The sequence below is a fragment of the Odontesthes bonariensis genome, chromosome 12, assembly GCF_027942865.1.
Source record: "Odontesthes bonariensis isolate fOdoBon6 chromosome 12, fOdoBon6.hap1, whole genome shotgun sequence".
In the NCBI taxonomy this organism is placed as follows: domain Eukaryota; kingdom Metazoa; phylum Chordata; class Actinopteri; order Atheriniformes; family Atherinopsidae; genus Odontesthes; species Odontesthes bonariensis.
The window spans coordinates 20426581-20454397 of record NC_134517.1 but is presented as its reverse complement, the minus strand read 5'-3'; the positions used below and the strand labels follow the sequence as shown (position 1 = coordinate 20454397).

Sequence of the window (27817 nt, the reverse complement as noted above, 5' to 3'; positions counted from 1 at the left end):
CTCAAATGTAAATCGGTAAGCTGCCAGAGAGGTGGGCGGGAATCACTGAAGAAAGAATCTCTGAAGGGTCTAGCCAATATTCTGATTGGGGCATAGCAGAATAAACAGTAGAGTTTTGTGTTTTAGAAGCCCTCTGAACAAAAATATATATCACACCACTCTGTCTCAGTCACAAACAGTTCTTCTTTAATGTCACGCAGAATCTGAGTGTTTCATTTAAATTACAAAAAAGTGAGACTTTGCCTTCAACATATTGCATTTACCAAAGTTTCCAGAGTTTTAATTTTCAAAATGCTAACGAGAGTATAAAAGGAAACTAATATATTCTAAGTGAATGATGCCCAGGGGTCTATTTTGTATTTCTAATTTCCATCTCTAATAGTACAAGAGACTGATTAGTAATTAGGACAGTCCCATTTAAATGCATGTAATGAGCATTATAGGTTTCCCATATACAGTGCGCTTCATACAGATAAAAAAAGATGCATATCATCATTGTCAATTTGAACGCATGTTGACCTTTAATGGCAATTAATCTACAAGACACTTCTTCATGCTGCTTGTCCTTGAATTGGCTTTACAGTGTAATAAGAATATCGTCAAAATCTCCCAAATAATTGACCTGAAGCATGTTTCGCAGCATAACTATTAATCTTGTGTTCCAGTGAATAATTTGATCAGTTTGCTAGAGAAGTGGGTTATATGACAACAAACCAGTGGAGAGGGATATGTGGCCCACAGATATTAATTCGTAGATGGATAGGAGTCTTAAAGAGGATTAAAACTCTATACAGGCTACCCATTTCACATGAGAGCATAGCACCCAGCCCCACTGTATATGCTGTCAGTCACTCCTTGGCATGCTTGAGATTTGAAATGGTGACAGTTAAAGTACAAAGATGTCCAATCCTAGACTATTTCATGGCATATTTGGTGAAGGAAATACAAACTGTGAGGGCCAGTCATTGCAGGGAACCAGAGGCAAACAGAAACAGCAACACTGCCCCCCTGCTATTGTCCACAGACACTGCATCGGCCTCATCTACCTCAGAGTTAGATGTTGTTCCATAGTGAAGGAGATACCACAACAAATACAAAAACTACTGCTTTAATCTTTTATGAGAAGGGCATTTGATCATTTCTTGTTTTATCAATAGCCACATGTAATGCTTTTAAATGATCACAACCAGAAACATTTTTTTAATGCAGTATCAGGAAAACACAAAAATATGAATGAGACTGAGAATGGGATTCATTATGTTTCTATCGGTAGTCATGAAGGTATTATAGGACATATTATTTTCAGGTGATCTTGTGAATAGGCTTGAGGATAATCATCTGTGTTGAGATTTTATTATGAAATTTAATAAGCTTGATTCTTATCGCATTTTATCTGTTGGTTTATTTCTGTATTTCAATGCAAGAACTGGCTGAACCTTAAGGTTCACTCTCTTTTTTTCACCTTGTATTTTGTGCGGGGTAAAATTTCTTATGAGCAAATCTGAAAAGACTATGATGAATATGTAGAAGGAACCCCAAAAGCCCAGCAGGGCTTGCTGAATGCCCTCTAGTGTTACATATCATTAATAGCATAGAAGCAAAAACATTTAAATGAGTTGCTTTTCACCAGGTCCTAGGATGCCGAGCTCTGGTCTCTGTAAATGTAACTGAAGTGGCCTCAATTAAAAATGTGAAAGATCCCTATTATTTAGCTAACACATGTTGCTATAATGATTATGCAGAGTGGTTTAGGTGTTAAGTGCAATATTCACACAGCTGTCAAGAAAATTGATGCATTTCTCCATCCACATATTAACAATTGGTTCATTTCCCCTCCATCTTTGATTCTCTTTGAAAGACGCTTTGCAGAATGGTTTCATTAAGATGAAGATGCATTATCCACCATTATGCACAACACTGTGTGGAACCTGAGAGGGGTGAAAACTCCTTCTGAAGAGACAAATGAACGATAGATTAAATAAGATTTAAAACTATTAAGAGATATGCAAATTGCTTTCCATGCTGTTTCCTTAAGATCTTCTTACCATGGGAGAATATTGGCAGAAGTCCTCCCCTGAGTGTAATCCCCCCCCCCCGCTTATTTCTACACTCCATAATTTTATTAGCAATATGTTTCACCCTCGCTGTCACTTCTTGCATGCCTTTATGTGTACTGACTTAGTTCACCACGACTCTCTGGCACCATCCTGTGTTCCAGTTGGAATAATGAATTGTGTTTGTTTACACATCCCTGAAGCAGTGAGTGTGGAAAGAAGATACATTTTCTAGTTATTGGTTAACATTTTAGCATGAAACCCCTGAATGATTGCTTTTTATAGACTGTCATTTATATTGTCTCTGATGTATTGAAAGGGATAATTCAAAATTTTGTGGCTGCAATCTATTTTTTAGTGTGAGTTTCAGTGTTGGGTTTTTGAGTTTTAAGATTAGCTTGTGTTTTTTCAATAATCTTTTTTTATAATTACGTACATTATGCCATTAATAACACAAAATGATCATTTGAAGTATCCAACTGTGAAGATCTATCCATCAACAATATCCTTCTGCTCAGCACCTTGCTAAATCTCCACTGCTCTTTGCCACCACCACAGGATAACTATTCTTCTATAAACATGAGGTCATTTGAATTAAAACACAAAGAGCACCCTGTATTTCTTCGGCTTTTTTTGTCTTCATTAAGTCAAACAAATCCATGCAATTTCTCTGTAGGAACCACTTCTCGGATGAAAAAGTACATACTAGTTTACTTACATGCACACATTTGTTTTTTCTCTTTTTCTATGGGAGTGTTTGCTAAATCTCTAGCACATGTTCTTACTTCATTTATCTTACCTCGTCTCTAATTTACATTTGTATATTGGTGTGTGAGATTTTTCTTTTTTTCATTTCCTTTACATGGAAAGCCATGACTTTGAGCAACATTGGCAAATTCATCAACGCAGGTTTACACTTATTCAATGGAGTTAGCGTGTGGAGTTTGCGTTAGGATGGAGTTAGCGTGAAAAAAACTAAATGGAGAAATTTGATGGACTTGCTGGAATTCCACTCACTAATCCTGTCAGGTGCAGTGAACCCGACATTGTGGCCCAATGTGTAAATGGCCGTGTAGCCACTCATTAGTTTTCTAATAGAGCCACATTCATGTCTGACTCTTTGCCTTTTGACTATCAGATGCTTTGAAAAAGTTTTGTTGACATTGTTTTTTTTGAACCGCATTTAGAAACTATTGTCCCTTTGGACCACATAAACAAAGCGTGAAAAAACTGAATAAGATACATAGCAAGAAGGACTCAATACCCTGTTCATTTCTACCTCACTGAAGAGTCATTCTCATATGTCAGGGTAGTTACCAGTAAGAAAAAAAAGATTTTTCAGTGTGGGGGTTAAACACACTACATCACATGACAGGCCTCTTCCTGGAATGTGTCAGGAGTATGGGTCAGACTGGTTTAAGGATCAGAGGTCTCACATCCTCAAGCAAAGTCGGAGTGAGTGGTGTTCTGCATTTGTTGAAAGGTTGTTCTAAGAAAAATCTGAATGACTCACATTTCTGTCTCTAGGGCAGGAAGATGATCCCTCAAAAAGAATTATCAACAATGTGTTCAAATAATTTACTGCAGTAACATTTATGCCAATAGATTAAACAAAACCTCACAAGACGTCAAGACAAGAAATGGTTAAGGATGGCCACCGACTAGGGTGGAGTAATCGATGCATCTGCCCATTTCCCACACATACTCAACCAAAGAAAAACAAAAAAACATGCAATATGTGATGAAAAGATTATAATAATATAACTGCAAAAAAAAAGGGGAATGGTGGGTGAAAGATAAGAAATGTGATCAACTCCACCAACATCTTCTTCCAAATCTTCAAGGCCACCCTGACTGGTCCTGCAAAACAGACAAAAGGTCAGAATTCAGGCACAGTCACAATGAGATCAGATCTCTAGAATAAAGACAAAAAAGCATTGGCTGAATCCTCTCACAGCAACAGACCTAAAACACAGAAAATGGCAGCCAAGTGTCCCACTCAGTCAGCTCTTTATTGCTGGATCAGATGGCAAAGGGCTATTTAAGAGAGGCCTGGAACACAATAAAAACACAACTTTAAGAACAACACGCAGATATAACCAATACCTAAAGAGAATAGGCCTCACACGAGACAAAAGGCTACAAGAACTATTTGCTAGATACCTGGAACACATCAACACAATGAATCAGAGACAGGAAGTAAAACTCAAACTCAAGGAAAATCCTTGAGAACCACAGGCTAATCATAGACATTTCACTCCTGGCTATGTTCTGATTAGTAGAATATCATTGTCCATAAGTCACTGTGTTTCACTTGAGTTCCAAACTAAAAAAGAAAAGGGTACTTGCTACCAGTGTTCGAATTATCCACCGGGCTTCGGGGGGGGGGTCGGACTTTTTGCGGATCAATTGATGACGTCACCCCCCCCCCCAAAAAAAAATATCATGATAATATCATGATATGCAAACACAACAATACGTTATCATTTGCAAACTCCCTGCTAGAGCCTCAGATGAATCAAGTGACCACGTTCGCGGGAAGATCACGTCAAAGCATCTCCGTAAACTCCGTGTTGCCAGATTGGGCTGTTTTGGATGACCGTCTGCGGGTAAAAATGGGTATTGGGCGAGTTTTTCTGTATCTGTATATGGCTCTATGGCCATAGAAATACATAGAATTCAGTTTAGACTGGTTTAGTTTAGATTTAGTGCCTCCAGGCGGGGTTTGAGCATGTTTGGAAATCATCTGGCAACCCTGCAAAATCCGCGCTGCGCAGGTGAATTCAGCTCAAATCTGCACGCAGCACTGTCAAGTTCAACCACCTAGCCAAAGTTTGTCTCACACACGTTGCTGCAGCAGGACGTTGCTAACTTTCCAGTTAGCAACAAGCACAGCAGCAGAACCAACACATGCAGAATAATACATAAATATTAAACCTAGCAACGACCCAACTTCAAACAGCTGTATGGCTTACCAAAAGCCCACTAGCAAACTAGCAACTAGCCTACATTATGTAGTGCCCATGAGACGCAATCAAGAAATGTCAATCAGCAAAGTGAACCCAATGACGCATACAGAATCAAGCTGTAAATGATCAGACTACAACTGCCAAATTCAACATAGCTTGTAATGTCCACTGTAAACAGTGTGCGCTTTTCTTGAGATTGAAAAGTGCTATCAGACAGCCCCGTGGTGCTAGTCATGGTACACTGCTAGCTGCTACATGAAATGGCTTCAAACACAGTCAAAATTATGATTAATCCTATATTTGTCACGGCGGACATATGGTAAGGAGTCCATTTTTCCTACCTCTTTGTGGGCATGCTATCCTTTTTGCCTTCTTGCTCGACACAGCTATCCTTGCTTCTTGCTTGGTGGAGTCACACTATCCATTTGCCTTCTTCTAACTTAGTTAAATTATATTATTCCAATTGTGCTTTAAAAACATGATAAGCCTTGTACTTTATTTTCTGACAAGTATGCTGGTTGGTGTATTCTGGATTAGAGCAGTCCGCCTCTGTCTTTGAACTGAGACTACTTGTGCATGTTGACTCGATGGAATTCCTCTGATGTAGTCCTAGGCTAACTTTTTTCTCATGGGAGAAAGGGAAGGGCGGTCACCTGTCTTGAATGTTTGTTCAGTGCTTTAAAGTTGAAATAATATTAGTCTGATTTGTTAGTTTCATCTAACAAATCACGGGAAACCTCCACCTTGACAGCTTAATTCCACGCGCTCGCATCTCAAACATCATTTTAACGGGCATCAAAACCCTGCATCTCAGTGCATCTCAGTGCTGCCGATGTTTTGGACTCTGCGCGAGCTGCCTGCGAACATGCGAAACGCCCGCTGGTGGTACAGTCCATTGAAGGGGTGTTCCAAAACGCATTTTATTTGGTTATTCATAGTACACATTAACAAGTAACAAGACATTTTCAACACCTGATTTTAATAATAGATCATTTTTTCCAGTACCCCCCAAAAGTGTAATTTAGTCCCATTTGGGAGGTATCAAGTCTCCACCGGGGGGGTCAGACCGGTACCCCCCGTAATTCGAACACTGCTTGCTACACGTGCCTTTGTAATAACAATGATGTTATCACTCTAAGATGCGATTCAAAATGTTAAAGGGACACTATGTAATAAATTAAGTCATTTATTAGCTCAAATCAACATATTCATTCATAAGTTAGTCCTCATTGGTGTAAAATGATCTCTGTCAAAAATCTCACTTATCCTCCTGAGTGAAGAATAACTAGTCTGTATCTACATAGAGCAGGTAAGCTCTATGGAGGCTGCCATGTCCTTCCGGTCTATGAAAAATGACGAAGTGCCGAGAGGGACATAAAGCACTTCGAATCGCGATTTCCCCACCAGGCCTACAAGCAGAAATGACGTCATTGTGACGTCATTTCCGCCAAATGGCTTATTACAGCCGCTAATGCTAAATAGATTTTATTCCTTGGCACATATGTCTTTGTGTTCATTAGCTTTCTTTTTGTAAGTGCATCATCTTCTTCTTTTTATTATTATTCCTATGCTCCCCCTGGATATCTTCTTTTTGGCGTTATGCTCACATTTGTAAACTGTTATTTTGTTGATTTACTAATAAAGTTTAAAAAAAAAAAAAAAAAAGCTAAATAGATTTTATCTCGTAAATTATCCCACTAATAATGCATTGATTGTTACCAAACTTCTGCCGTAGTACACATAGGCTCTTAACTCACAAAACGAGGCATTAGAAAGTTTGTAAGTTTACCGGGAGTTTATTTACCGCTGCTAATGCTCCTATTGCTAACGCAGGCTAATGCTAACGCTGCGTCGACGTCACTTCCGGTAACTCCCGGAATATGACTAATTGCATTGCTTGCACACCAAAGGAGATGTTATGTTATCTGTCATCTGTATTCATAGTGTTGTTGTATGTGTGTTATATAATCCTTTGTACTGTGTGTCTTGATTTATTTTTGTTTGTATGGACCTTGAGTCTGAAGCTATAGCTTCTTGAATCTTGACACATTCCGCTTGCCATAGTTCAAGAAGTTGCAGCGCACATTTGAAAACGTGAGGCGCTAGAGAGCAAATTCATTCAACTTTGCAAAATAAAATTGCACCACTAGATGGGGGAAGAAATTACATAGTGTCCCTTTAAGGAACTTTAAAACAACAAAGCAGCGTTCAAAGCTCGTCTACGGTATGCACACTTCGGGGCTTACAATACACAGTTGACAACAATTACGGTTGAAAAACACAGCATACAAGCAAAGTAAATTTAAAAACAAAACAAAACACCAGATACACAAAATCAAAAACACCCTTTCAAAATAAAAAACTTTACTAAAGAGTCATCACTAGCTTTCAGGGCTAAAATTACTACAGCAGCAGTAGCATTTATCTTGGGTGACCACCAGCACTGTGCACAGAGGGAGTCCTGTTTGTGTTGGTGATGTTGCAAAGTCCAAATGGTGAAATTTTGTTAAGAGAAGCTATCCTAGCTGGTATCCCCTAACCTGGTAGAAGGGGATAAGGAGTGTTGTTCCAACCAGAAACACAAAATAAAAAAGCAGTGACTCTTATTAACCAGAAACTGAAGAAGTGCAATAGTTGAATAGTTTAGAACTATGCCTTAAAGAATATCTTTTTACATCGCTCTGGTTTAGACAGGTGGGTTAAAGATTACTTGAATTTGGTATCAATGGCACACACGGCATCAGTTCTTCAAGATCTGAGCAGTGGCCACAAGAAAAGGTCATTACTTAGGTGTATAAAGGGAATAGACTCCTGTTTGTTTCCTGTTGTGAAAAGGTGAAAAGCAAAACGCTGAGATCAGATCAGCACAGCACTAACAAGCTCCAAAATAATCTCTACAATTTTAAAGCTGGATTCAAGTAATTAGTCCACCTTTCGGATGAAGCAGATCTGTAGTTGGGATACTGCACAGAAAACTGATTTTAATCATATATACTTTTTTGGTAGATAAGTACAAATGTCTCAATCGCAAAGAACAAATCAGAATTCCATTTTTTTTCCTTTTAGTACACAGTGGCTACATAGTATAATAGTCCCTTCAAGCATTTACTTGGAATTCTTCCAGATCTCAGCAGTTCACAGCTTCCTCTGTCAGGTGATCATCACAAGACCAATGCCTTAATCCTCTCCAGCCCTGTAAAATGCAAGAACAGACATTAGGGGCCTTCTTAATGTGCATGTAACCAACTGGAACACAACATGATTAGGCTTTAAAGTGTTGTTTCCACATATGTTAATGCTATCACTGCATCTAATTTAAAGATAGACAGCAAAGGACCGTAGCTGAGTGATATTCCACACTTTTTGGGAGGAAATAATTGACTGCATTTCAGTTAAGAGTTGATCTACAAACTGATTCGTCACCACGGAATGGAGGAAACAAACAGGTGGAATATGATGATTGCACTGGGTCTTGGTCTTCTGTCTTTGCTCCTCTGTCCCGAGCCAGCAGAGGCTCAGTTTCCTCGAGTGTGCTGCACGGTGGAGGGGATCCTGTCCAAGCAGTGCTGCCCTGCTCTGGGATCCAATCCTGCCAACATATGTGGCTCTCTGTCAGGGAGAGGAAACTGCACTGCCGTTCGGTTCGATGGTAAACCCTGGGGAGGACCCTACAGACTCAGAAATGTTGATGACAGAGAGAGGTGGCCGACCAAATTCTTCAATCAGACTTGCAGATGTACCGGTGAGCGCTTTTCAGATTTATTGTCATACTGAGTCAATAAACAGTCGAGGGAGATTCAGTTGAGCCTGGACCATCATCAACTCAAACATTACATTTTCCACTGTACTTATTTTACTCTGTGTTTTAGGTAACTTTGCAGGTTATGACTGTGGCCAGTGTAAGTTTGGCTGGACCGGATCAAACTGTGACCAGAGGAAAGCTCCTGTGGTGCGAAAGGACATCCACTCCTTGACCCCTGAAGAACTCCAAGAGTTCCTGGATGCTCTGGATCTGGCTAAGATCACCACCCATCCAGATTATGTTATTGCCACTCAGCACTGGCTTGGACTGCTGGGACCAAATGGAACTGAGCCACAGTTTGCCAACATCTCCATTTATGACTTCTTTGTCTGGCAGCACTACTACTCAGTTCGAGACACTCTTCTTGGTAAATCAATATGATTCTTTTCATAAAAACCTTAGAATTCTATAATTTCTGTTTAACATTCTGTTTAACAGGAGTGCATTTGCAATACATGTATATGGAATAAAACAAAATAGGAATGGTTCAGATTAAAGTCACATAATTTTGACTTTAAAATAAGGGATATCAACCCGCTTCACTGTGTACAAATAAATCTTGAACTGGATCAGAAGACATTACCATTCAGGATTAACTTTTGGTCTCATGTAAGTCCTCATCAAAACAACAATAGCATTGAATAAGAGGTTGCATTTGAACTTTTTGGTGCTTAAGAAAATCCTATGTTTAAATTTCTAGATAACCCTAACCCGATAACTCAAAAGGTTTTTTTTTTTTTTGTCAGTAGCTGTTGGTCATTGGTCAAGTTATTTTGTGATTTCAAATATTGGGGCTGATGAAACATGTTGTTTTCTTGCAGGTCCTGGCCGCCCATTTAGAGGCATTGATTTCTCACACAAAGGACCAGCATTCATCACCTGGCACAGGTATCACCTTCTGAGCCTGGAAAGAGAGTTTCAGGTATTGTCAAGAGTTCTTTTTTTTTTTAAACTGGTGATAGGGAATAGGCTGCTATCATGGAGGAAAATATATATATTTTTTTAAATTGAGATTTTAATCTATGTATGCCTTGCAGTCAGATTGAATCATGTGAATTGTTGTTTAATATGCACATGGGACTTTTCTTAAAGAGCCCATATCCTGCTCACTTTCAGGTTAATAAAGCATTATTATTTTCGGGATTGAAGAGGTTTACATACCTTAATGTTGAAAAAACTTAATTTAAGATTACAGTAATACCTCTTGTCACCTTATGTCTGAAACACTCAATTTTAGCTCTCTTGTCAAAGCTGCTTATTCTTTCTTCAAACTAGCCACACACAGGTATTATGCAACTATGTTTCATGCAGATGTCATCAAATAAAGGAGCTCCTCTTGATGGGAATTTTCGGCTTGGAACTCTGAAGACATTTTTGTGCCCAAACGTGCCCAAACAAAACACTGATGGTAAGGGGCTAGGGCTTGGTCCCCCAATGTCCCCAAGGCATAATATAACCACTATGAAATGTGATTTTATTGCACAGTTACATTCATCGAGCTGTGTCATTTTGATAAATTAAAGATTGATAAATCACTCTGACTTAAAGCTGGAAATTTAGTAATTATCTGACATAATTGGTCAAAAATTCTAGAAGAACAGAATTAACACATTGTTTCCTTAGGTGGTTTGAGAAGAAACTAGCACCTGCAGCTCTTATTGGCTGATTTATGCAAGTGTTAGTTCTTCTATCGTCATATCAGATGATACGGCTTAAAGAGCAACAAAGTCACGACAATGAGTAGGTCATTGTCCCATTATAATTGGGTTATTGTCCTGCCCGTGATGATTTATATTGTGTCTAGTGCCTTTAGAGCATGTGCATCTACATGTGATCATATGATGGTACAGGTATAAGACAGACAGAGAGGAGAAGAGAAGAGAAGAGAAGAGAAGAGAAGAGAAGAGAAGAGAAGAGAAGAGAAGAGAAGAGAAGAGAAGAGAAGAGAAGAGAAGAGAAAGATTCAGTTTTTTTTTATCCCCCTTTGGCTTTTTTAAAATGTATTGGTGTCATATATTGTTGATGATCACAAAATGATAGTGAACCATGGTAATTAAATGTCATCAATGACTGACTGCAGAAGATTTTTACAATGCAGAGTACTGATGGGGGGGAAGGGGGGAAGGAGAAATCCCATGACTGGATTCAAACTAGATGTTGCAATGAAGCCTGATATGTCAATTTCTAAAATATCTTCAAAAGTAATTTGAGCTAGAAAAATAATGACGCTTGTTATTTCACTGCAGAGGCTGACAGGAAATGAGAACTTTGCCATCCCTTACTGGAACTTCGCCACGGGGCAGAGTGAGTGTGACGTGTGTACCGACTCTCTGTTGGGAGGTCGAAACCCAGACAACCCCTCCCTCATCAGCAACCAGTCCAGATTCTCCAGATGGGGTGTGGTGTGTAACAGGTTAGCATAAAATATTCACGGGAAGGTGGAAATCATTTTCAACATTTATCGGTTTTGTGTCGTAAGGTTGTGAAACGGTTCATATTTGTATTGACGGTATTGAGGCAAAACAATTTTTTTTCTTTCCTTCTAGTTTGGATGACTATAACCGCCTTGTGACTCTTTGCAATGGCACCAATGAGGGTCTCATCCAGAGAGGGATCATGGAGAGGGCCAACAAGTCTCTGCCTACCATGAATGACGTCAGAAGCTGTCTTGGAATCAGGGACTTTGACAGTCCCCCCTATTTCACCAACTCCTCCTTTAGTTTTAGGTACAACTCTATCGCTTCACATTCATAACAAATTTAATCAACTCAGGATGGATTTTATTTTAACTGGCTCTTGTGGTTAAAATCAACAAATAAATGTTTTGAATATCCTGAAAATAATTTAAATTATATTAAAATTAGATAAAGGGCCTTTGAAATACAGATATATGTTTGATGCTATGATACACACAGTCATTTTATGAAGACAACTGGATAACATAAACTAACCTTTGTGACAAGCAACGACCTTGTGAGATCTGCACCATTTGGAATATGTTTGACTCTTGAAAGCTATTGAGAGGAAACTTACCGAAGAGGAAAAGTCACAATTGGAAGTGTTTGGCAAATCAAAATGGATACGAACATCAGTTGTTTACGGACAGCTAACTTATTCTAACAGTTCAACAATCATTGTGCTTTCCAATTCACAGAAATGCTCTTGAAGGGTACGAAAAGCCAGATGGAGAGCTGGATGATACAGTCAGTAATCTCCACAACCTCGTCCACACCTTCCTCAACGGAACCAGCTCTTTGTCTCACTCTGCTGCCAATGACCCCATATTTCTGGTCAGAATCTAATTTCATGGTTTTCCTCTGAAAGCACATGTGGAAGGCATATCCTTCTTCTCTCAAAATAACCATGGTGTTCCTGTTATTATACGTTTCAGGTGCTCCACGCTTTTACTGATGCCATTTTTGACGAGTGGATGAGGAGAGTTATTCCGTCCAATGCCACCTTCCCGGATGAAATGGCCCCCATTGGTCACAACAGGGATTTCAACATGGTCCCTTTCTTTCCTCCAATAACTAATGAAGAGATCTACATCGCATCTGAGCAGTTGGGATATTCCTACTCAATTTCCCTTGATGGTGAGCAAATATTGAAATAATATGTTGAAATGAAAAGGTCCACATTTGGGGAAATATGGTAAATGAAATCAGTATCTTGCTAAGAATAAGTAAGCAGTGATTGCTGTTTCCAAGCTTGTCAAATCCCATGTTTTTAAGTCAGAGCATAAATGAATCAACATTCAGTTGCTTTGGTGAAAAAAAAAGAAAAAAAAGAAAGTGTTTCAACAAATATCTTCACCGGTGCTTCATCTCCACAGATGCAGACGGAGGGCCAGCTGTTTTTGTGCTTGGCTCCACTTTAGGGGGAGTCTTCGTCGGTCTCCTGGTGCTTCTCCTTATCTTTGTGCTCTACCTGCGCCAGCGGAGAAACAGAGGCTTTGAACCTCTGATAAAAGCGGATTTCACAAATAGAAACTACACAGAGGAAGCCTAGCTTTCACCAGTTGTTCTGACAGGCACTTCATACATACCTCATAGCGCCGTAGCATGCAGGCTACACTGGCCCCACTGTGAAGCAATAGGAAAATGTTGATCTTTTAGCTGAATAATATTGTACTTTTTCGATCAATCTAATCATATTGTAGAATAAATCACCTGACAGTCGTCTGAATCATAACTTATACATTTGAAATTGACCCTGACCCTATTTTCAGTCCTTATTGGTGTTTCACAAAGTTAGCATGAGCACAGATCTATTGGAATGTTTTTAATAACAATTTATTCTCAAGAACAGTAACAAAACACAAATGCAATCATCTTAATTGCACTGAAAAACAATAAGGCATATTTGCTCAACTAGTTCTTCACCCCTTCGAAATTAGAGTCAAATTCCAAATGAAACGAACCTATTTAGGATTTGATGTCATATAGCAATGCTCCTGCTCATTCAATGCTTCTGATAATTTGTCCGACCAGACGTCCGTTTTCAGCATTTTATTGCAAAAATATTAAAAGTTCAATGATACAAAACATAAAAAGGGCATCCTGTGAGATCAATTGTCATAATAAAGAATCATTTTCAATGACATTACATGACATTTTCTCTCCATGTTTTGTTCCTGCAATTCTGATGCAAATGAATATTTGAAAGCAGTGAGAAAAAAAAAAGAAGCTCAACAGATACTTGTTGATACATTGCGAAGGGCATAATACAGGCTAATTCAGTGGATATGTAAGCTCAGCTGGCCTGGTGGTTAGGGACCTGACGGGCTCTCAGAGAACAGTGAATGTGCATACACGCTGGTTTTGTGCCCCCCCCCTCTCAGCAGTGCCAGGCCTCTCGCATCCTCTGTAAGTACGCTCTACTGAGGAGCTTCACCGAAGCATTCAGGCCTGTCAAGTCTCCACAGATTCTCATTTCACAGGTGACTGTGGTCGACTTCAAGCCTGTCTGTGCTGCAGACACAACCATTCAAGCTTTCCAGATAAATTTAGGGACCTTTTCTCGGCATTCCCAGGAACCACTTTGTGCTGTTTGCTGCTGCCCCTCTAAATAATTCGCACATCTTTTACAACTATTGTAATATGTATTTCCTATTTTTCCTTTAATCCCGTGATTTCAACTTGACATTTTAATACTGTCTGACAGTATTTTAATTTGGTAGGTACAATGGTCACACCCCCCCCCCCAAAAAAAAATAAATTGTGGTAGCATTCGCACAATATACTCAGGAGTAACAAACACATTTTTTTCTTGTTCTTATATATGCTGTTCAATCACATTTAAAATGTGTCAAAATATATGTAGAGTAGTCTGTGGATGCAGCACTTAACTTTGTAGGTCCCAATAACTGCAAATGAATATAGATATTACAGCAGCACAAGACTGTGTTGAATGGTGTAGTCTCATAGTGCAATGTGCATGACCATTTACATATAATAAACTGTTAGACAGATGAGGGGATAACTGAGGGGCCAGCATTACTTTGATACAGTTGCATAACTGCATATTGGTGGCACTTTCTCTGCAAAATAGGTGGACAAACTTCTTCATAAGTTGCATTATCCTAAAGTAAAGCTTAAAATCCAGCATGGGTATGAGAATATTTGAAATATAATGAATTTGTTGCAAGGCAGATGAGTATATAAAATGTTAACCTTACTGTAATTCTTGAGCGAGTTTTAGCACAAGGCCACTGTTGAACAGATACAGCGAATAGCTAAAAGGCTGTGAAGATCCATGATCAAACTATGATAATAGTGCACCTACAATCTTGTATAACATTATTGAAATCATTGTGACACATACAATGAAGAAACACAATTCAGTGGCTGCATTAGATCTTAAAACACACACACACACACACACACACACAAAAATGACCTTCTGATGAAGATTTGATTGCTATGCAGCATAAATCAAAAATTAGCCTTCAATTTAATGACAGTGGTAAAATAATTCATTTAAACTTGAGGCAAAAATCGCATGTTCCCGAATTATCTGGCATTCGTGTAATTATTAGTTTGAAAATATAATATTAAACGTTTATCAAACTCAATGTACCTCCTTCTGGTGCATCAAGTTAACATATTCTCAACAATTTTGTAGAACACAAACATTTTTTTGCATTTGAAAAAATGAAAACAATCAAAGTGCGTGTTTTATTTTTCCACTTAGAGACCTACATTGATACCTGCCAAATGTGGAAGATACATACATTTATTCTTTTTTTTTTTTAAATCTCTGAAGCAGAGTTTGTTGGGTAAGCATCATTACTAGATGGTGAAATGATGCCATAAAATATCAAGTCTAGCGATGGCACTGCATGATCTTTGGAAAAGTGGGAAATCATGATGCATGACTACTCTCCTTCTCAGAGCAGACTCTTCTAGCATCAAGGCTGGCAGACCAAATGCTTTCTGTCTGACTGTAGCTCCAATCTGCCTGAATACAAAACTGCGGAAAAAGAGAGGAAAGGAAACCCTGCGGTCCATATTTAGCTTGATGCTCCAGTATTATCTCCATTGTCGCTGAAGAGCTAAGGCTGATAGGGCCAGCATGGTTGGCAGGGCTACAGAGGGTGCACAGAGTTGTGCCGAGTCTTCCACAGGCCCACTCCGGTCGGCTCTAACCACTGGGATTTCAGTGGTAGTAGCGTCCATATCTGTGGGGCAAACCTCTGTGCAGCCGCTGCCACTGCCTGAGCCACTGCCTTCATCGCCTGCAATGACACAACAAGCACAAAGCAGAATGAGCACATCAGTGTAGTGCTAGAGCAACAACTCAACCGATTAGAAAATTCTCAACCACTGTTTTGATCTAGATTAAGGAATTTCCTTTCATTTGAATATTAATGATTAAGATTGTTTTCATTTAGATTGGATCAAAAGCGCTATATTCATCCAAAATGTGTCACTTGTAATGACTAATTCCCAAAAAGGGAAAAAATTAAACAAACTCTCTCCCAACCTCATTTTTCCTTAGCGCTCTTGAGAAATTTAAATTCACAGTCTTAACAACAGGTTTTGGGATAATAAATCCACTGACCAAATCTGAATAGCAAACACGTGATAAACAGTCTGGATCATTAAGCTGAGTGTTTATAAGTTCTATACTAATGTGCAACATGTTTCAATGATGTATGTAATAGGTGAAGGGTCTGTAAAAAGGTGAAAAGGTGATACAACTATCAAGCAAATTTGCTCCTTTTTTGTTTTTGTTACAGAGAAAATGCAATTCAGGCAGGCTTCCATTGAATGGTTTGAAATAAATAAGACTGCGTCGTGTTGTCAGAAGATGGCAGAATGGCTACATTATGCCTCTATAAAACATCAGTCATTGGAGATTTAAAAAAGCAACAAAAAGGCTGTATGTTCATGTTATTCAGTAAATGGTGTTGTGGTTGTTAGCACTGTTATTTCACAGTAACGGCATTCCTGACTCGAATCCTTTCTGTGTGGAGTTTGCATGTTCTCTCCGTGGAGGCATGGGTTCTCTCCGGGCACTCTGGCTTCCTCCCACAGTCCAAAAATGTGCATGTTAGGTCAGGGGGTTCTAAATTGATTGTTACGGTGCATGGTTGTTTGTCTCATTTGTCTCTGTGTTGGCCCTGTGATACGCTCCAGCATCCCCACGATCCTGAACTGGATGCAGCAGGTATAAAAAATGGATAAATAGATGGATAACAGTTGATTTGGTTAGAAGATGTTAAATCAAAGCTGATGACTGCAGCACACCCAGTGTGATGCCGTCACATCCCTCATACTGTCTCCTACAGAGACTTTTGGCATTTTTTTCTTAATTACACACCGCCAGTATAATTTTTTTGTACCTTCAGTGTCTCTCTTATGGCTTTTACTGATGTGATTACCTCTGTCTCAAGGTTAACTATCAGTAACACAAACAGGCAGACACGTGCTGAAGGCAAGACTAATCTTCCTATCTTTCCTATCTTACGAGAGGGGGAATAAAAGAAGCACGGTGACACATTGTGTGTGAATAGCAAAAATGGCAAATAGCTTACTCGAGTCTTGAAAGTAGATATCATTGCCGTTGTAGGCATTTTTCAACTTGTTGGTCATCACCCGAAGGGCCATGATCTGCTGACGGATGATGGTGTCTGGACGTGTGATGTCGACTCCCACCTCTGGGTTATTCACCTGGTTGGTAAGGCCATCCTTTTGGACTTCAGGAACGTACCTTAATAGCAAAACAAATACAATTCAATTGTACTTGCTAAAAGAACGGGCCGGCGATTGGTCATTTGTTACAGAACTGCTTCCCTGACATGCGGAGAGTGGACGCATTCCACACACATGTTCTTGTTTTGAGTTATGGGTCTAATTCTCACAGAACATTGGGAAATGGCTCTTTAATGTTCCAATAATATTTTCAAAATGAACATTTGACCTTATCATGTCTGGTTAAATACTGACACACTTGTGAGGTATTTCTCCAGGGAAAACACGTCAGCCGGCTGTACCCGCATTTGATAAATAGGCTGCAGGCCGTCATGTGAGGGCATTCCACAAATCATTTGACACAACAGCATTTGTTTCCCATAAGCCCAGGTCACTCAAGAAAACATGTACCGTTCAAATCTCCCTAAATTATGAGGAAATATTTTTTTTGTCCTTGACTCATTTAACTGACCGGGGGGAAAAAAAGAATGCAGCAGCTGCTACATTAAAAAAAAACAACACTTTCTTTTGAATAATTAGTGTAGAAGGTTATCCAACGAATTTACAATGTATATTCTGAAAATCCTTTCATCATACAGGTGACATTATGAGTAAAAGTAATGCACATATTAATTTACTGTGACCCCAGAAGTGGCTGCTGGCATTTGAAGATATTTATTCTTTAGGAATTAAATCGGACTAACAGAGTTAACACCATGCACCAAGAAAAATAAAAGCACGGTTCTTACAAAAAAAAAAAAACAGCAACAAAAAAGCAAATCATGTAGTAAACGGCAAATGCAAACCACAACAATTGCTTTAAGTTGAATGACTTACAGTGAAAGTATGCCGAGCTCCTACACAATGGAGATTAAGTGAGTGAATGATTAAACAACGTGATTCGAAAGGCTAGGATCAGACTGCTTAACATCAGCCACACTGAACAGACTTTGGACTTCTAAGTAACCTTTTGTGTTAGCCCTCATCAGCCCACGGGGGCTCTGGTGGCTTTACCTGCCCTTGGTGTGCCCGTTCCAACACTCTTCCTCACTGGCATTTCCTGCAGTCACTCTGTCCTTTATGCACATTGCATCAGGCAAGTTGGACCAAAATTTCTTGGACATCTTCAGCTTCTTCTTTATGTCCACCACCTAAACAAAAGATAGGTCGTTACACAAAAGGACAAAAAGAATTTATAGACAGTGATGTGCAAACAGTTTAGGCATTTTGAATATTTTGATTCTATATTTTATTACCATCTGATGGGTCCCCATCTGATGGGTCCCCCAATTTACTTCATCAAAGATGTCATCCAGAAACATAAAGAAAAATCGTACAATTCAGATGGTATCCTCTACAAAGACTTGATATCAACGGCACCAAAGAGGCACATTTTCTGAGGAGAAAGAGTGGTCTCACCAAATATTGATTTTATTTTCAGTACACTTAAACCATACTTCACTTCACTCGTAGAGCCTGAAAATCTCTGTTGTATAAAGTTGATAACAACACAAGAAACAAAGCTACTGAGAGTGCAACATTATCTGGATGCACACTTGACATGTTTTGATATTGACAAAGGCCAAACTTAGATGAAACCACAGAATAAGTTAATCGCAGAGTGACCTAAACCTCGTTGTTTATAGCCCTCAAAGCATTAAAAAAAACAGTACTAATAAGATATGCTTGTAAAAGCATCCAAGAGAAAGTAGGCACTGAAACATATCCATGGCATTTTTGACATAGAGTAATATGAAAAATGACACGTCAATTTTGGCATTTTAGTTAATCATGTGCAAACTGAACTTTCATACACGACTCAGGATGCATCTTGATTGTAAATCTACCTCACCTTCAAGTCATAGCAAAAGGATTAATAACCACTGGATTTAAACCCGAGACACCTTAACTCTACAACTCCGTGGGTTTAATTTTTCTTTACGTTATTAATTATCCTACGTTTGCATCATGTAGGGTAAGACCATTCAGGCTTGCAGCAATAATTTCAGCTTGAAAGTCTGATATCGTTTCCTGACTTGAGCCTGTTGAACTTGAATCTTTCATCAAACACACAGAATTTGATATATTTCACTGAAGCTAAGGGAAAGTGTGATAGCAGCAGGTTGGCCCCATTATCTTTTTCCGTCTGACTTGCTGTTGGCTTACGTGAAATTGTAGTGAACCTGAGCAGAACATGAAAGGTGCTGTACTGACGGTGTGACGCTGCTGTAGGCCCTGACACTGCTTTTGATGTGTTAATCCTGTCACACTGATGCCAAAACACTTCAGCGGCTCTGATACTGCCCAGAGGGTCAAGGCTGCACTCAGTATAAGAGACTGACTGGCAATGTTTGACTAAACCTCATACATTAAGTTTAGTTTAACAAGTAAGAAATTCACCGTTTTTTTTCTCAGGATCTCTTGGCAGAGCAAGGTGGGTGAAATGTGTAATTCAATCAGGAATGCCTAACATTTGAGCAATGGGAACATTTGATTAGCACCTAAATCAAGCATAGTAGAGCCAAGTTTCATGTAGCTGAAAAACTGATTAACAGTTTACTTCTTCCAGTTATTTACACGTGCAGGCTCAGAGGACTTTCATGTGTGGTACTGACACAAAAATGTGCAATTCATTTTATATATAAGTGTGTATACAAAGACAATAGACTTTGATCTTCACAGTGTTTTTGTCTTTAACCAATCACAATAAATGCACAAGTCTTAGCAATCTCACATAAATACAGATGGAGAAGGAAAGCTCCAAAAGCGTCTAGTGGGAATAAAACAAACATACTTGACTAACTCAGACTACTGCAGATGTCTGGTGCTTAAACAAGAGGAGTTAAAAAAAAGTAAAAAAGAAAGGTTTTCCACAAAGATTTTTCACAGAATGGTAAATATGCCCCAGGGAAAAGTCTGCCTCTCATGCCATTGCAGATTGAATAAACAATCCAACTGCGAGAGCAGTGGCTGCGATGCAGCTCACTGCAATGCACACTAGATGGCACTATGTTTCTGAGAAATAGGGAGATGAAAGCATCTACAGAGGAAAAAAAGAAAGGGAAAAAGTAGAGAGTGAGAAAATACACGACAAACTAACAATGTTTGCTGATGTTGTTTCGAGAACATCTGACTCCGTGTGGTCTACCATAGACCAAGTGTGTGAAACAGATGCCTCATGCTCTTATGGAATGGGGGGAAGAAAAAGGCAGGAAAAGAACCCAAATATTTCCAGTGTATACAGAACGAGCCTGGTATGAGAAAAAGCAGTGAGAAGATTCTTGCGATAATCAGCTACCTATTAAAGTACTGACAGCTGTGACATGCTCATTAAAATCACAACCCCCCCCCCCTCCCCTCACATCAAGATATAATATTTTATTTGTTATCTCTGACATGCTAACAAATGACTGTTGTCATGATATGTGATAGTCTCTCTAATTCGTGATGACACCATAGATGGCTTTGCTGTGTTACTTCCAGCCTACGATGAGGGTTGACGAGGCAGATGATATGATTATTTACTTGAATATCATATTAAAACACGGTTTACATGTGAATCTTTACAGATCTTTTACAGGTCAGAACACAGACTCAACACAGACATCAACAGCACATATATTTTTCAGTGTCAGTTCTTTGACGGACACAGAAAATGTGCCAAATATGTTAGATTAACACATAAATGTGCCCATTGATGTCTAATAAAAACACTATGGATTATTTAAGCGTGGTTGTTTGTCTCGTTTGTCTCCGAGTTGGTCTTGTGATAGACTGGTGACCTATCTGTGGTGTACGATGCCTCTCACCCAGCAGCAGCTGGGATAGGCTGTTTCAACGCAAGCAGCTACTTCTCGGTGCCCTTATGAGAAATTCTAATTATTGACAAATACTGATAAGTCTTTAATCATTTCTGGCTAAAGAGTGGGACTGAATGACATGATTTAGAGATGTTTTGGTTTTTGCAGTTGATGCAGTTTTATAAAAAAAAAGGAAGTTCCCACTCTTTCAGTTCATAGAATATTAGGACTAAATTAGGTAAATACAACCTGAGACAAACAACAACACATGATAAATTACACTGTGTTTATTTACTCGACAAAAAGAAGCTGCGTTGGAAAGACTCAGCGCAACCTCAATGCTTTCAGAGTAATTTAAAAGGTAAATAGAAGCCAAGTGCTACTAATTAAACACACTTGATTAAGTGATAATCAGCCAGGGTGATGAACTCTAGAAAAGCAGAGGTTTCAGCAGGTTGCTGCTCCGATGCATTCAGGTATGTCTGAACACGATGCCAAGGAGGAAAGACATTAGCAATGATATAAGAGAAGCAACAGATGCTGCCTGTCAGTCTGAGATGGGTTTACAAGGTCATTTCCAAACTATTTGGATTTCATTATTCTACAGCAAGAAAGATTTCTCACAAGTCGAAAACATTCAAGACAGCGTCATCCGTCTTGAATCATCCCAGGAGCGGCAAGTTCACCCCAAGGACAGACAGTGCTTAGAAAAGCTGCAAAAAGCCAGAGTTACATCTCTGACTCTACAAGCCTCAGTTAGCATGTTAAATGTTAAAGTTCATCCCAGTAAATCTAGAAAAAGACAGAGCAAGTATTACGCATTTGGACGCGCTGCCAGGAGAAAGCTAATCTTTCTAAAAAAGAACATGGCAGCACAGCTTAGGTTTGCAAAGCGCAAATGAACAAAGCACAAGACTCCTGGAACAATGTGTGGTGGAAATTTCTATCAACAAAGCACAGTGTCAACATTTCTAAAATTTTATTTGTACTTCATGAGGGAGAGTGTCAGCTCTGCAGGAGTCTCAAATTCATGACTTACTTATATACACAAAGACAGGGTGTTACCCAAAAGTGAACAACCTGCATGGGACAGATAAGTTTTCCAGTCGCTAACTTCTAAACTTCTAACTTCTAACTTCTAACCTCTAAAGCCACGTCAGTTGTTTGCAACTAACCAAGTAACCCCTCCTATAGATAAAGATGTATAAACGGAAAAACACAGAATAAAACACCCTTTCTCTGAACTAGAAAAACAACAGCCAGCACATGCTAAAGGAGAATTAATAATTTTCCATCAGACAATGTCATTTGGGCAGATTAGACCAAAGTGGAGATGATCGGTCATAATGCACAGCACTATGTTTGAAGAAAACCAAACACAGCATATCAGCATAAACATTTCATACCAGCTGTCAAGCACGGTGGTGAAGGGGTGATGATTTGGGTTTGTTTTGCAGCCACAGGACCTGGATACCTTATAGTAACTGAAATTACCATAAAGTTCTATGATATACCAAAGTAATCTAGAGTCGAATGTGAGGCTATTTGTCTGGCAGCTAAAGCTTGGCTGAAACTGGTTTACGCAACAGGCAAATCTATGTAAAAATAATGGCTGAAAAAGAAAAGAGTCAAGATGCTGCAATGATCCTGATCTGATTGAAATGCTGTGGTGGGACCTTAAGGGAGCAGTACATGAAAGGGTGGCCCCAAACCCTGAAGAACTAAAGTTCAAAGTTGTAAGGAAATTCCTCCACAATGATGTGAGAGACTGATGACATCACACAGAAAACGATTACTTCAAGTTACTGCTGCTAAAGGCAGTTCTACAAAACACTGAATCACGGGGTCTGTTTGTTATTATTATTCTTATTATTTTAATTATTTCTTTATATGAAGACTATTATATCTTGGTATGCAAAACAATAGATCTGACAGAGGGTGCATTACCCTTTCACATGACTATAAGGTTAGATTAAGAAATTCTACTGCCAAGAAAATTTAAAGTATCACATCTAATGCTGCTCTTCTTCTGTTTTATGCATCACATCTTATACATTCTTTACTGCTTGAAGGCAATTTTGTTCAAATGAATACATGTATAATCTTTTAGGAATAAAACATCTTGCAAAAACTGGCATAAAATCATAAGCTACAGATACAAATTGTGACATACAAAATATGAACACACCAATAGGCCCAACCAAAAATCCACATATCAAAAGTCCTATCCATTAAACCCAACTGTCACTCAAGAAAGACATGTACATTCCTCCTTTAGTGCTTCAGTTGTGATGAAATTTACCCATGCATATAAATATGTCTAAATTATAAATAGAGATGTGTATCTATAAGTTTATTTATGAGATATTTAAACAAATTATGGCCAAGGTAGATCGTACACCCATCTTTTTACCCAGTCTGGCTCACAGACAATCGGTGTTTCTGTCTGGGAGCTGTTAATGTCTAGCCTACCAAGATAAAATCCTACAGTGTCGAGTAAGAGACTGTACTTATTCAATGGAACATGGAGATGTGTAGTACTGTGATAAGGTATGCAAAGATGGAGGCAGGTGTAAGCATGTGCAGTGTACAGTAAAACTTCATCCTCCAATTCTAAAGATGTTCATTATGGGTGCACACAGTACACGGTTTATTTTTTTACTTACGTCATGAATTTGCTGTAACCTCCAACACTTTAGTCACATGGGTTTATTGCTGTTTACTAATTAAATTGTTGGATTAAAATCCACATATTGTGCTGCAGTGGGCATTTCTGAGAGAAGCGTGCAGCATGTTTACATTTGCATTAAACTTGGCTCTAGTTTATTATCGTCAGGAAACACTCTTGATGCTGTTTTCATAATTGCTGGAAAACAGTAGAGGTTTGTGGCACAAAAGGATTTGGCCTCATTAATAATGCATGCTGGGATGATCAGTTAAGTCTTGGCTTTCATGTTTGCATATGATTTAATGACAACAATAAAAATACCTTTAAAGGTCAATATCCTTATAGTTTAAACAAAAAGATTTATGAGAAAGATTCAAATGAAAGCTTGAGGTGTGCTATTGTTCATTCTATCCTTTCCACCGTAGCCCCATTTTTCTTGCTCTTACGAGGCGTTTTCTTGCCTCCTGCCATGAACCATAAATTATTTCATTCTGTTTTTCTCTTTCGTCTTGCTAGGACTCTGCACGGGGCTCCTCTGTGTTTGCACTTTCTCTCAGTTTATTTAGTCCTGAGTGAAAGTGAAGGTTTCATGGCTAGCTGACCCGTGATCTTGGAGCAGAACTCCAATTCAGGGGAGATTTGTGAATAAAACCGTGGGTTTCTCTCCATTGTGATCCACAGTGTGTGCTCGGGCTTCTCTATACAGTTCTCACAGCTGTCCTCACCAAACAGTTTTCCACGCCTTTATTTTAGGTATTCTGAGCAGCAATTGGAATGAGCTAGAAGGTGTGAGTGCAGCTGTTCTTTTCTGACAGTATAATACACAGCAAGTATAATTTTCATTTAATTGCTGTGCAGTTTATTTCTCTTACTGCCAAAGGAACAGATAGACATCCCCAGACAAAATGTGATAAATTCAGCACAGAAAAGTAGCCTGTATTCATGCTCACACCTTAATGGGCTATGATCCTAATCGAGTCTCACCTTTAACTTCTTGTTTTTTGTTTTTTTTTACATCAGTGAAATCCATCCCAAACAATGAGGTTATACAGTATACACACTGTAATGCTTACTCTCGGAAAAAAGGAATTGGCTAACCCAAATGGTCAAACAGGAGAAATTGTTTACAGAGAATAATTATTTCTAAAAACAACTGCATGAGTCAATGAGATAATGGTGTGAGCAGGCTTAAAGTCTTTGTGTTTACAGACACCACAGATGTTTGTTCTTTTTTTTAAAATATAATACTCATCATCAATCCTGTTTGTCTGTGTATGCAGCAGAGCGTGCGGACAGGCAGATTGTGTATCCCTGTGCATTGTGATGGATGTGTAGCATCTCTCAGCTCAGAACAAAAAAAAATGTGAGTAAACTGTATTTCGACCACTGGTTTTCAGGTGCCCTTGCTTATTCTGAAATCAAAAGCGGATGTGTGACTTGCTTTGAAGCTGCAGTCACACTCTTGGCAACAGCACAATGTCAGGGGCCTAAGCTCTTATCGGTTTGTGGGATGAGCCCTGGACATGCTATGCACCTTTCAATAGAAAAAAAGAAATATGTTGTTTGATTATGTAATTTTTTTTGTTGTCTAAAAACAGACACGCATCGCCCTAATTGAGCTGCCAAAGCTGACCTTCAGTGATCGGTCTCCCCCATGGCTGCTCTGTCAGCTGTCAAATGTTCCTTCCTCCCTCTCACAAATGTTAAGAAAACCTTTCTATCTGGTTAAATTAACAATCGGTCCCTTCCCATGCACATATCTGCAGGTTGTCAGCACCACTTGACACAGAGCATATCCTTCTTTTGTAAGTTTGGGCTAATTTAGAGCAAGTTCAATCTAATCATAGCCTGGACAGCAGGTCCTACCACTTAAACCACAAGGGGCAGACAACTCCTCGATCAACTTATTTTCCCTGGCAACTGCTCCTCCTGTCTGCGTTAAAATAGTTTTTCATTTGATACGAATGTATTCTTCCTGCTTCTCAATTACAGAGGTCAGGGAGTCGGTTCTGCTCATACCAAGACCTTGGCCTTGCCACAAGTCTCTCCAAGACCAGTGACCACTTTGAGGAGAGACGGAATAGTTTCTCACCAGGAGGAAGGCCACAGTTAGAATAACTCTGCCTTTTCATCACATTCTTGATTGAGCTTTATTGTTGGCTGAGTCAAACTTAGAAAAACAATGCACAACTAATGCACTCCTTAAAGGTGATGTTTGAAACTGATAAGCTTAAGTTGCCAACATGTTGAGATTCAGCAGATTGAGACACTATGGGTGTACGTTCCTGGATATGGCTATTAAACCTGGTGTTTAAAATCTCATAAAGTCCTCAGTTCAGGTTAACCAATTCACACAAATACTCTCAACCAAGACCTACCATCTGGTTTTGATGCACTTATTAATGAAAAAAATTGCTTCAATGAAAGTTCCATTTGCTAACCCAAAGCATACCCTGTAAATGACCTCCGTGATGTTGCTTTGAGAAGTAGTTGTCTCTACTTCGTCATGCCCTCCCTTTGTCATTGACTGGAAACATTCACCTCATGAGTGACTGGCAGTGTTGCATAGAGCAGGTAACTATCGGGGTAAATAAAGACTTGGGCTGCTTTTCATCAAATCAATATCCATCAACAGAGTGGAAAAGCAGCCCTTCTCCTTTGTGACTTCACAATATATGAGACCTGAAAGACCTCAACCAGTTGTTTAGATGGCGATGGTAAGGCAGTGCAAGTCGTGGTTAGAAAACAGTCCAACCACTGGCAGACTAAAATGCAGTTTGATGTGATGGTGCGGTGCAGGATTTGGTCCTCTGCTGCTGGGCACACAGCTTGTGTTCATGAGAAATTCATTTTTAGCATCTTTCTGCAGACCACCAGGCCTTATGCAGCTCCCTCATTGTTTTCCTTGATTACCACTGATTATGTCCTTGAATAAATATGCCACAGCACAATTTTACAGTGTGATTTGATATGGACATCTCAACAATGCATCAACCCAGGCAGCATCTCTTATACATCAACCGGTGACAGCACTGTCACACTGTTATTATGCAGCTCTCTGGTAACACAAAGAAAGCTCTACTGTTGTCTGAAACTACACATTATTTTCCATCTTTCCTGATTTCCAGCTTGGGCTTAAAACTATAAGGGAAATGCAGTAGAATCCATCTTAATGGTGTGTCTGACTAAATCTATGGAAATAACATTGTTTAGGCAGACCAAACGCACTTAAGAACGCCTGCTGAAAAAACTTGTAAATTGAATACAGTGTGTTGATGCAGTTGCACCACTGAAATGCTGAATTTACTGTGCCATACTGTGCTGTCAAATTTAGGTTTGATTCCATCCTTCATGTAGAGAAAGCACAACCGAATTTAAGTACTCAATTCTGTGAATCCCCAAAGGCATAGCTTCCCTTTCAGCAGTGTTCTTAACTACTGTAGGGAAAACAATTCATCATGCCTTTAATTCAGCGCGACAATGATTTCTTTGTGTACCATGAAAAAGAAGAAAGAATACACATGAAAATTTTTTTTTAATAATCCTTCCAAAAATAGCTACAATTTTGAGATGCATAATTACAAACAAAATACTTAATTGATCATTTTACAAAGGTTAACAAATTAATCTTAAAAAATCATCTTAATCTTACAAAATGATGTTGTCATCCTTTGTGATTTTAGGGACATCAGAGGTAATGCTTATATAGACATTGTGTAAGAGCCCCAAATAGGCTTGCTTGCATCAGATTTTTTGTATAAACTTCATATGACATAATGTTGAGCAGACATTTCCTTTATTTATGACAGACTAATTTATATTGTTGCGCATGTTGCATGTTAACGATGCTGTCAATGAGCAGTACTGTACATCATATTCAGTGGCCCATTTTGAATATCATAGCCTCAAACCATAGGCTCCGTCCCATGATAACTGCACAGTTCGGCAATATGGTTTATCATAAAGAGCAAAATTTATCACACAATTATCCCATAGTGAGAAGAAAAATGACAGAATATTGATGAAAACGCTGGTGAGTTTGTGTGTGTGATTCGCCCACGGCTACGACAGGGGAAGTTTGAGAAAGCGAGATGATTAAAGGAAAGCTATGCTCTGTGGAGAACAGAGCAATCATCAGCAAGCTTGCCTTCCCCTGCTGCCCTGGTTCCCTGGAGAGGCAAGCAGCCTTGAGTGTAATGGGGCCAATGTGCCTCATTAATGTATTGGCATATATGAAAAGTAGCAGAGCCTTCATGGCACCGCCAATAGTCCATGTGAGAGGTTGGGTGATGTACGGTTGCCTCTATAGATGCAGGCGTGATCGGCCTT

At 39.1% G+C, this 27817-nt stretch overlaps 2 protein-coding genes across 3 annotated transcripts in view; one reads left to right on the top strand and one right to left on the bottom strand.

Annotated features, from left to right (window-relative positions):
- Positions 1-8476: 8476 nt before the first annotated feature.
- On the top strand, positions 8477-12833 carry dct (dopachrome tautomerase). The gene is made up of 8 exons (XM_075479573.1): positions 8477-8765; positions 8893-9192; positions 9647-9747; positions 11072-11238; positions 11372-11551; positions 11980-12115; positions 12217-12418; positions 12658-12833. The coding sequence occupies exons 1-8, from the start codon at positions 8477-8479 to the stop codon at positions 12831-12833; spliced, it is 1551 nt and encodes a 516-aa protein (XP_075335688.1).
- A 270-nt stretch (positions 12834-13103) lies between these two features.
- The window catches only part of LOC142396630 (glypican-6-like), an 81271-nt gene continuing 66557 nt past the window's right edge, over positions 13104-27817 (bottom strand). For both annotated transcript variants that reach the window (XM_075479571.1, XM_075479572.1), the window contains 3 exons: positions 18035-18171; positions 16864-17039; positions 13104-15561 (listed from right to left, as the gene is read on the bottom strand). In XM_075479571.1, the coding sequence (XP_075335686.1) occupies positions 15356-15561; positions 16864-17039; positions 18035-18171 (519 nt within the window). In that variant the 3' untranslated portion in view covers positions 13104-15355. The remainder of the gene's footprint in view (positions 15562-16863; positions 17040-18034; positions 18172-27817) is intronic.

Bases quoted from the DNA above. Each gene is read 5' to 3' on its own strand.
- dct (XM_075479573.1), top strand. From the start codon at position 8,477: ATGATGATTGCACTGGGTCTTGGTCTTCTGTCTTTGCTCCTCTGTCCC. The intron at 11,552-11,979 runs GTACAACTCTAT...TCCAATTCACAG, and splicing joins AACTCCTCCTTTAGTTTTAG to AAATGCTCTTGAAGGGTACG. The intron at 12,419-12,657 runs GTGAGCAAATAT...TCATCTCCACAG, and splicing joins CTACTCAATTTCCCTTGATG to ATGCAGACGGAGGGCCAGCT.